Genomic DNA, 10,022 nt, shown 5'->3' on the forward strand with positions numbered 1-10,022 from the left:
AACAGAAAAGTATAAACAGTTATGAAAGAAGAAAAAAAAACAAGAAAAAAAAACAGTGATCTTTAAAGAAGTATAACTTGCTTTTTGGCCACTTGGGGGCAGCGTAACAAGTTGAAAACAGAGGGAAACAACTTTTGTAGTCAAGATCACCTAAACCAAGACCGAGTCATCAACTAAGACCAGAGTGTATTGAGACCGAGACATGACCAAGACTTTGAGGGGTTGAGACCAAGACCAGACCAAGACCAGACCAGTGCCAGACAGTTAGAGCTTCCTCTCCTGTCTCCTGCATTCACTTTCTTGGGAGTGCGTGTTGAGGGGTTGGGGACAGAGGGTTAACAGTAAGAAATTTGAAATTGGTCAAGTTATTGGTTGCATTTGAAGCAGGAAGTGTTTTGGTACTGAGCAGGAGTGTACAGTTTTTTCACTAAAACAGCTGCCCGCTGCTAGAACATTAGTTGATGAGAGCAGTGAGAGCGGACCAAAATGAGCTGAAAAACTAAGAGAATGAGCTGAAAAACTAAGAAAAAGAGGTGAAAAACTAAGAGAATGAGATGAAAAACTAAGAGAATGAGCTGAAAAACTAAGAGAATGAGCTGAAAAACTAAGAGAATGAGCTGAACGAGGCTAACGTTCGCCAGAGCTGAGAGGAACTGTTGAGTTGGGATATTATTCTCTGTTGGTTCGTCTACACAGGTGACTCCGTTCCCATTACATTTAGTCAATCGATCCATGGTAAATATAGAAACATTGATGAGAGCAGCTTTAAGGATTTAAGTAATGTCTTGAAAAAGAGAGTGTGTGTGTATGTAGAAAAAAATACAAAAACTGTGACTACGCCATGATCAGTGCAAACTCTCATATGAACAAACAATGATTTCATAAGAGGCACAAAAACTGGGATACGTTTTAATTTATTACATCCATTAACATGTATATTTCTATACTAACAATTTAATGATTAACTTCTGGTGGACAGATGGCCCAGATTATCATTTTTAGCCAAAAAAACAGAGCTTAGGGGCTTCTTTCTACGTTTTGGGGTTAAGTTTGCAGGGTCAAGAAATCCACTCAATTCTAATTTAAAATGGTACGAGTGATGTCTTTATGTGCAACAGCTCATTGAAGGATTGTTCAGCGTTGGCGGAGGTTTGTGGTCTCTGAGCGCCTTCTAGTTTCTGAAGTGTTGACTTGTGTGAGCTGGAAGAGACTTTTTCATCTGACAACGATTATCTTCTCGACAAACAAATGTGCTGACAGACAATTATTTTAACTTTCCTCGCGTTTTGTCTTGGGCTTTTGAGATTGTTTCAATATCAACTTTTGTTCCTTTTCATAATGTCATCCCTTACCAATAAACAAACAAGCTGAACCCAGGGGAAAAGAAGAAGATGGGAAAGAGTCAGTGGAGGCAAAAAAGTGGGAGTTGACACAAGAGTTTCAGAGGATTTTTTTTTTTCAAAGAAACCGGAGACTCTCTGGACTCAAATGTGTAACTTCAGACGGGCCATTTTATACTCATGGGTGATTTGTAGTTAAGTGTAAACCCAGTGGTGGTACACACAATCATCCATCTTAGATAAAATATGTATTTTTAACATAGAAGCAGAGAGTTAAACTAAAGCTTTGTTAAGACATCTTAGTTCAGTGTATGCCCAAATCAAGGACATGTACAGGTTGAAACAGAGTGAAGAGTAACCCCAATTAATTGAAATAATGGATGTACGTGAATGTACTTTTCTTCAAGATTAACAATGTTAATACAGGACTGAATATGCTTTTATATTTATTAAACTGGTATTTAAAGTAGGATTAGGATTAAGTATAATGTTCTTATTATCTCGTGATGACAGAGTTGTTTTGTCATAATAACTGGTTAATTATAACCGAGGGCATAATTTCCACTCTTCAGATTTTTTGTCCCTCCTACCTTTTCACTGTAGTTTGATTTACTCACTAACATCTCTTAAAACTGTCTTTTTTGTTTCTTTCTACAGCCCGACCCTGAGTGGTGGATGTTTGGACGAAGCCTAAGAACAGGAGTGCCGGCAAAACTCAGGTTTGACTAAATTAAATACTTCATACTACTGCACTTTTTTCCGCGTAAAAAAGAAATCACTGAATTAGCGGTGTTCAAAGTTGGCACAGTAAATGACGGTGCTCATTGTAATAAAGATCTAATATACTGTACATTATTTCACATAAAGTATGAGATCTCATAGCATACATAGTGTTTCTAATCTTTCTATTTGACTACCATTAAAATGGAAAGACTAATAGCAGGTTTCATAATAATGTTTTGGTTGCTCGATTGATGTAAATATGAATGGCATTCGGATATTTATTTTGAGATGACATAATATTCCACACTGCATTCTTGTTTTTTTTTGTTTTTTTTTATTCCGTTATCCCAAGAAAAACCACCTGAAGATAACATAGTTAACTTGTGTAAAAAGGATTGCAACCTCAGCCATTCTGGTTATTTGTCCATGGATAAGAGGAAATGCGTTGTTCCTATACGTTATGTTCACTTGGAAATAGAGGTCAATGCGACAAGGCAAATTACAGATGAATCATTGTTAACATATGCTATGTCATCCCTCAACATATCCTCATCTTAGAGTCAGACACCAATACAAGTTGCCTCTAGTCTCTGAGTTCAGAGGGCATCCCGTGACTTAGGAATGCAGAGAAAACTGGAGGTGTTTCTGCCTCGCCTTCCCAACGTGACCGTAGATGAGAGTGATTCACCGCAGCTCCACGCGGGTGTGGTTGCTGTGTTTTATGACGTGCTACTTACTGTTGTGGAAACTGCTTGCATGAAAAGAATTTTCAGGGCAACCTGAGCGAAACAAAACCCACACACACACAAAACACACACACACACAAGTCCAGAAACCGCCTACACTCTGCTGTTCTCTGTTTCTATACTGTTACTAGGCCCTGCCCTGTCCTTGGGGTGTGTAAACAGGTGTGCGTGCGTGCATACATTAGGGAACGGAAAAAGGGATTACAATTTGATGGACGCTTGTTTCCTCACCGGTGATGTGTTCACCTCTGAAACTCTATATGGTTTTCCTCTCGGTACGTTTTCCCCGACACCGTTAGGAGCGTGTTGAACCAGGTGAAGAGCTCCGAGCTAATCAGGTTGTATTATTTCAGGTCCAAGTCTTAAAAGTCTCCAAGCCCAAACTCCTCAGGCCTCGGGGGTCTGCAGCCGGCTCGGAGATGGGATTAGGTTTGAGGATCAGTCTGGAACATTCCAACACTACATAAAAGAGGGTTAATGAGTGTTTTCTGTGCGTGTTTCTGTATGTGTGTCCAGTGAGCATGAGTAAAGAGAAAATGAGCTCATCAAAAGAGAGGGTGTTTCCATTCGTCACACAACTACGCCTACGCGTGTGTGTGTGTGTGTGTGTGTGTGTGTGTGTGTGTGTGTGTGTGTGTGTGTGTGTGTGTGTGTGTGTGTGTGTGTGTGTGTGTGTGTGTGTGTGTGTGTTTTGGGGATAATGAGATAAGATAAGAATTTTCATCTTATGGTCCATTTGCACTAAGCTAGGCAGCGGACCACATAACAAAGCTGTAAAAGGGAATACCACTCGGTTCCTATCAGTGTAAAGCCGGATGAGTACTTGTGAGCAACTTTCTCCAAAAGCCAGAAAGCCACAGAACTCAAGCCAATGTCCTGTCCTTAATTTATAAAGTGATACTCAACATTTCAAGGGCGCCAATTCGAGGCTAATGCGTAAGTTAGTAATGGGCCATATAAACGATATGCAACATAAACAATACAAAATTGGCCAACGATAGAGATTTTAATTGTAATGCATGTTGATGCAATCTACCCGCAAGATTTAGCATCGGCATCTTGAGTAAACATGGCAGAAAGCAAAACGGAAGAGCTGGTGTAAAAGACCAGTGCAACATCCATTATTTTAACTTTGATTTTTCAAATGGACAAAATTCACTATATAACAGGCAATTAGAATCTTGGCAGTGTGTGTGTGTTTGTGTGTGTGTGCTTAAATGCGTTACATTAGGCTGCAGGTAAGAAACTTTGTTTGAAATATGTTTTATTTAAAGTATCTGTGCATCTTTGAAAGTGTAGTTTACACTAAAAGAAATAAATCCAATACTTTAAGCTTTTAAAGTCTCTGCAATTAGTGTACATGAATTTTATTTATCTGCAACATTATGTTGTATAATTAAAGTTTTGCAAAATAAATGTTCTCAAAACTATGTTTCTTTCTCTTTAAAAAAAAAATAATACATTTAGCAGTTTAGCTTTCCTTAGGGTCTATGTAACCTGATCTGAAATGGTTCTATTACAATTTTTATATTGTGATATATATCATTATCGCAAGAAGCTGCAATGTATATTGCAATATGGATTTTTGGCCATATTGCCCATCCCTAGCGTAAGTCATTAATGGTTCCCAACCTGTCGGTCACAAAAGAAATCTGAGGGTTCATGAATGGATAAATAGGGAATGAACCACTTAATTTACGGTTTTCCACGTTATTTCTCCTATTTGTTGATAAATCATTTTATTCTACGCATCCTTGGAAGCTTTGGGATCCCTACTAGAGTTAACTAACTAACTAACTAAATGAAAGCTCTATAGGTTTTGCTGTGCAGACTTGAAGTCACATTCCAGCCAAGAAAATGTCTGGCGCATAACCTCCTGTACAACCACAAATTATTGTTACTACAACAAAATGATGGGACTAAATAAGCAAGATACAACGTGTTGATTAATAAGCTTTAGAGATGCTGGAAAGTATTCTGTATATTATTTTTGTCTAGATCTTTACCCCTGCTTACAGCCTCAATGCTAAGCTAAGCTAATCGCCCCCCCTACTCTACATGACATCCCAGCAAATCCGGCAAAGACGCAAGTCCTTCCATTCATTTTCAGTGAGGGTAGGGCAGTTGCCTGCAGCGAAAAGTTAAGACGGATTTAACTTTTGGAGAAGCGCAACCTGACTTTACCCTGCAACGGCCAATCATGTTGGCCGATCAGACATGTCAGTCCGATTTGAGGCGGTGTCACCCCCAATTTCCACTGGCTGCGGAACGTCTGCGGATCCACTCTGGAACGGCAGCGGAGATAATAGGTTTCCATTAAAGTCAATGTGTGTATTTCCACTGACTGCGGAACGGCTGCGTCCCGACTCCGTCCCAACGCCGGCAGTCCGCAGCCTTCCGGAGCAGATACACAGAGCTTCTGTTTTTGCATCACAGAGCTCCGCAGTAATTCAGCACACGGCAGATACTGCGGGACAGGAGGTCGAGCACGGAATCAAAATAAAACATCCGGTTCATTTTCAAAATAAAATGGGCCATGCTCAGGGCGGATCATATCTTCCTGCACTACACCTTGAAAACACAGCACAGAGTTGTTTCCCCTCAACTCCTCTGGATGGAAACAAACTGTCATTGGTTTTGAGGTTCTATTCTACATAAATTCACGAGATCTCATGGGTCCTCGTGACTTCAGCTGTCATTCATGGCCGCAGCCGTTCCGCAACAAATCCAAAACCTGGTGGGTATTGACGGATGGCGGAACACGGAGCCGACACGCAGCGGGGCCGATCCGCAGACATTCTGCAACCGGTGGAAACGGGGGGTCAGAGTCCCGTACAGGGAACATCACTGCCTCTATAGCTGCCACAAGAACATTTTTTAAAAACTATGGAGGGTAAAAAAGACAACACAAGCACTTAACTTCCCAGGCGGTGATTCGCCAGATTGCTTGATCTGGTCTGAACGTACCCTGACACAGAAACGTGGCAGTAGTATCAATCCTCTCATCTAACTACGGGCAAAAAATAAACCATTCCTTGAAAGCAACTAATACTACGAACAAACCAGTCCTTCAACTGAGTGCAAAGAGTCTAGTTGAGTTAACATATCCATTAAGCTACTCCAGATGTTTTTTTTTGTTAAAGATTATTTTTTGGCCATTTAGGCTTTTAATTAGACAGAACAGCTGAAGATAGGAAAGGGCAGAGAGACAAGGTATGACAAGCAAAGGGCAGCAGGTCCGAATCGCCCCTAACACAGACTTTTAAATCAATGTTTCAATCACTGTAAGTTTGACTGTTCTTTCTTTCAATTGTGAAATCACCTCAACTATTTGCTGTTATTCATGTTTGCTTTGTATTTCCATTTCCTGTCCAGATTTTGTTTACTTTTATTATATTACCACTATGAGGGCGGGGTGAGGGGAAAATCCCAATTGAACAGCTAACAAGTTGTACACATGTGTAACATGTGATGAGGAATCGCAGGTAGAAATACATAACTTTGTCTTTTTTTTTTAAACAAGCCTGGTATCCACTCTCCTTTATTATAGCCTGAGGGCTCATTGACACTGGCATCTAAAAGTTCTAAAACACAGTTAAAGAAAGAAGGTCAAAGTTCATGTTATCTGACACTCACCCACGTCTAGGATGTCGAGGGTGATGACATCGGAGGTAGCCCGGCCCAGCTGGTTAGAGGCCTCCACCCAGATCTCATAGGGCGTGAAGAGGTGCAGGTCCCGGGTGATGCTGCAGGAGTAAGGTTGCGTATGAGTGTAATCCTCACACTCCTTCTCCTTACCATACCACCTAGAAAGAAAACAGAAAAAAACTCAAATAACTCGTGACTGCTTCAATATCCATTACTAATGCATTTGATATAGGATAATTGTCTAATGAGTTACCAGTTCAGAGTTTATCAGTGGTTTTATTAAGTCCTTATTTACACTTATGAGACTTCAGAAAGAGTTATGCAGTTGGCCCGCCTGCAGGCACTGAATGTCAAGTAATTTCCCTTTTGGTGCTTTTTAAATAGTTGATTTAACTTTTAAAAAATGTGAATAGAGCTTACAGCTCATCTGAAACTCATTTTCCTTGCCAGATGAAAACCTGTTTCTCTAATTCTCACAAAATATTTTACAGACAAAGGGCGTATTTTTCTCAAAAATAAGTTCTGCCAAAGAGATATGGTATTTTGTCCTGTTTCCAGCTCCACTTTAGCTGGTTTCTGTGACTTTTGGAAGTTTTTTTTGCTTTCTGAAATATGATTTGGACTGAGAACATTTGTAATTGGCTCACCAAGTTGGATGTTTAACCCATTACAACCCAACACTGGTTTTGCATGGTTCTCACTCCCTTCATTTACAGCCATATACCATAATCACTTATTAGAAAGAGAATGTTGTCCTATTTATAGCAGGTATAAGTGTATGGTGTCTGTGTGCAGTGATTTGATTGAGTTATGACTCTGAGAAGTAAGGGCGAAATGAGAAGATAGTAAAAAAGTGTTTATATACCTGAGTTTGTATTTGAGCATATACTGTGTGCTAATGTTTGTCTCTCCTTTTCCTCCTGGAGCCCAGCTGCAAGTCAGGTCTTTGGTGTTCCTGGACCAGCAGGTCAGATTGACCGGCTTCTCTGGTGGCACTGGGACAAAAAGAGGGACAGATGGAAAGATGGGGAGAAAGGGGGAAGAAAATAGAGTGAGAGATATGGGTGAAGACAAAGGGAGTAGAGCAGAGAGAAAGAAAGTGGAGATGTAGGGTCATTGATGGTACAAAGTTACTTCCAGCCATCCTCCTGAGTGTAATTGACTCACTAGTGATGTTCTCTAGAAATTGGTGTTTTTTTTCTTATTTGATGTGTGTGTGTGTGTGTGTGTGTGTGTGTGTGTGTGTGTGTGTGTGTGTGCGCGTGTGTGTGTGCGCGTGCGTGCGTGCGCATGCGTGTGTGCTTGCGAGATGTTGTCAGACTCGGGATCCCTGCCAACATTCCGTGTCTCTCAGAACACTGGGTGCTCAACACCAGTGTCACAGAGCTTAGGATCCCGACTGCATCTCCATGTGTGTGTGTGTGTGTGTGTGCGTCCATGTGTGTGTGCGTGTGTGTTTGTGTGTCGCTGTGTCGTTGTGTCAGTGTATGTGTCGCTGTGTGTGTGTGCGTGCGCACTTGTTGCTTCATTAATACGTTTGTGCCATTTCATAGTCTTAGAATTGTCATGTACTTTTTTGTATATGGGAACTGCAAGAAAATGAGTGTGTGTCGTGTGTGTGCTCATGTACTTCTGTCTTTGAGAGCACCATTTTTAGAGTGAGGGTACTCCTTGCTTCTTCAAAGGGCTGTTTGAGAGTTAAAGGATGATTCCAGCTTATTACAACTTGCGCAGCTTCAGCCATTGATAATAATCAGTTAGCCAGAAAGTGAATAAGCAATAAAAAATGGTGGTTCGAAGATTAATAATAGGAACTACATTAACAAGATCACACAATAAAGTCACTGTAAGAAATAAAAATAAAACATTTAGAGGCTAGGTAATGCATTATGTAAACGCTGATCCACATACGTATAGAAATACAAACATGTGTCTGTGTAAAATTGCCTATGCCCTGTGAGTGATTGTGCGAGTAATGGACCACACAGGTGGTCAAAGCGTCACACAGTGACACACTCTTGGAGGCCTCTCACTGGCCTGAAGGCAGGAAACTTAACATGAAATACAGCCACAGAGACACTTTAAAAATCTTCCCACTACTTCCTCCTACATTCCCATTTCGTTTTCATTCCTCTCACTCCTTTTCTACCCTTTCTTTACCCCTTTTCGTTAACATAAAACAGTGAAGCAGAGACACATGCAGGCACAAATTCTTCGGAGAAATGTTGGCCAAATGAATATACTAATAAAAGTACAAAATAAAAAAACTATGGACCTTTACATAATTAAAACCAAGCTGAAAAATCATATAACCACTGACACACTTCAACTTACTCCCAACGTAGAGGCAGGAGCCAGCCAAGATGTGGCCCTTGTGGTTGTGACAGACCAGGTTGTCGCCGGACGTCTGCCTGGAGGCGTTGAGTCCGGCCAGCGTCACGCTAAGGTTGGTAGGGCTCAGCACTCTGTACAGGGAGCTGGGCAGCTGTTGACCGTTGAGCGTCCAAAACAGAGAGCTGGCGTGGACACCAAGGTCGGGGTGGACCCAGCAGCTGGCGGTCAGGGTGGACCCCATGCGAAGGACGGGGTCCTGGGGGTAGACCACTGCTACATCTGAAGGAGGGAAGGAAGAGATGGACGTTAGAGAAAGACAGTTGATGAGCACTCCAGTCATTTTAAGCGTAAAGTTCAGTTTGCTCATCTCTTCTACGCAGCATGTGGGAAGCAGCTGTACCAAGTCTAGATGGTTATGGGTGGACCTTTCTAAAGTCTAATCATAACCCTGATGTTGTCATAGTGATGTCATTAGGGTTATGAGTTAGGGTTGAGACTTTAAAAATACTGGACAGACAGCCTGCCTTACAAACTGGCGGTGAGGTGTTTGAAGGATGCAGGAGTCTACACTACAAACATATAGAGGCTCTAACCAAATATGCTGTACAGTTGCATTGTGGGATATGTTGGATCCAGTGTTTTTGGAACTTGCCGCTACTAAAGACTAAATCTCATGATATCTCGGCCTCTGCTGCTTTGAGTGTGATCATTATTTTTTATTTTTTCCTATAACTTTATGGTTGTGTCGTACTCAATTACTGGAGTATGCCTTCCAGAGTATTTAGACTTTGGAAAAGCCAACCTGAGGAGGGCGGATTAGATGTCAGTTAGAATCCCAATAATTGCATTAATGAGCTAAAATATGTTTTTGGAATGTCTAATTCGGAAGACAAACAATGACGGCAAAGTGAACATGGATGTCATGAAAAGGATAATATGAATGTAGTAGTTTGTTGTGTTACAGTAAAGATGACTGGCGCCTCACTTTGAAATCGATGATTGTTTGACAAAACTATGGAAAAAACATAAAGTTAAAGAAATATTCACTGTAATACATTACCTATTTGAAACAAGTGTTATGTTTCAGCAAGTTGATTTTCACTTTGTACTACAGTAAAATGTGTTTAAAAGTCCCATGGCAAGAGGCTCTTTGGATGCTTTTATATAGACTTTACTGGTCCCCTAATACTGTATCTGAAGTCTCTTTCTCAAAATTCAGCCTTGGTGCAGA

The 10,022-nt window shown here is 40.9% G+C and overlaps 1 protein-coding gene and 1 long non-coding RNA gene across 6 annotated transcripts in view; both read right to left on the reverse strand.

Annotated features, from left to right (window-relative positions):
• Positions 1 to 10,022, reverse strand: part of LOC116670240 (uncharacterized) — a 22,618-nt gene that overhangs the window by 4,529 nt on the left and 8,067 nt on the right. The window lies entirely within an intron of this gene.
• The window catches only part of crlf1a (cytokine receptor-like factor 1a), an 18,736-nt gene that overhangs the window by 4,289 nt on the left and 4,425 nt on the right, over positions 1 to 10,022 (reverse strand). For all 4 annotated transcript variants that reach the window (XR_004326976.1, XM_032500659.1, XM_032500658.1 and 1 more), the window contains exons 2-4: positions 8,792 to 9,070; positions 7,323 to 7,452; positions 6,446 to 6,615 (exon numbers count right to left, since the gene is read on the reverse strand). Coding sequence is in view for 3 of the 4 variants with exons in the window: in XM_032500659.1 (XP_032356550.1) it covers positions 6,446 to 6,615; positions 7,323 to 7,452; positions 8,792 to 9,070 (579 nt within the window). In the remaining variant the exon portion in view is untranslated. The remainder of the gene's footprint in view (positions 1 to 6,445; positions 6,616 to 7,322; positions 7,453 to 8,791; positions 9,071 to 10,022) is intronic.

This window comes from Etheostoma spectabile, chromosome 20 (assembly GCF_008692095.1).
Source record: "Etheostoma spectabile isolate EspeVRDwgs_2016 chromosome 20, UIUC_Espe_1.0, whole genome shotgun sequence".
NCBI classification, from domain to species: Eukaryota; Metazoa; Chordata; class Actinopteri; order Perciformes; family Percidae; genus Etheostoma; species Etheostoma spectabile.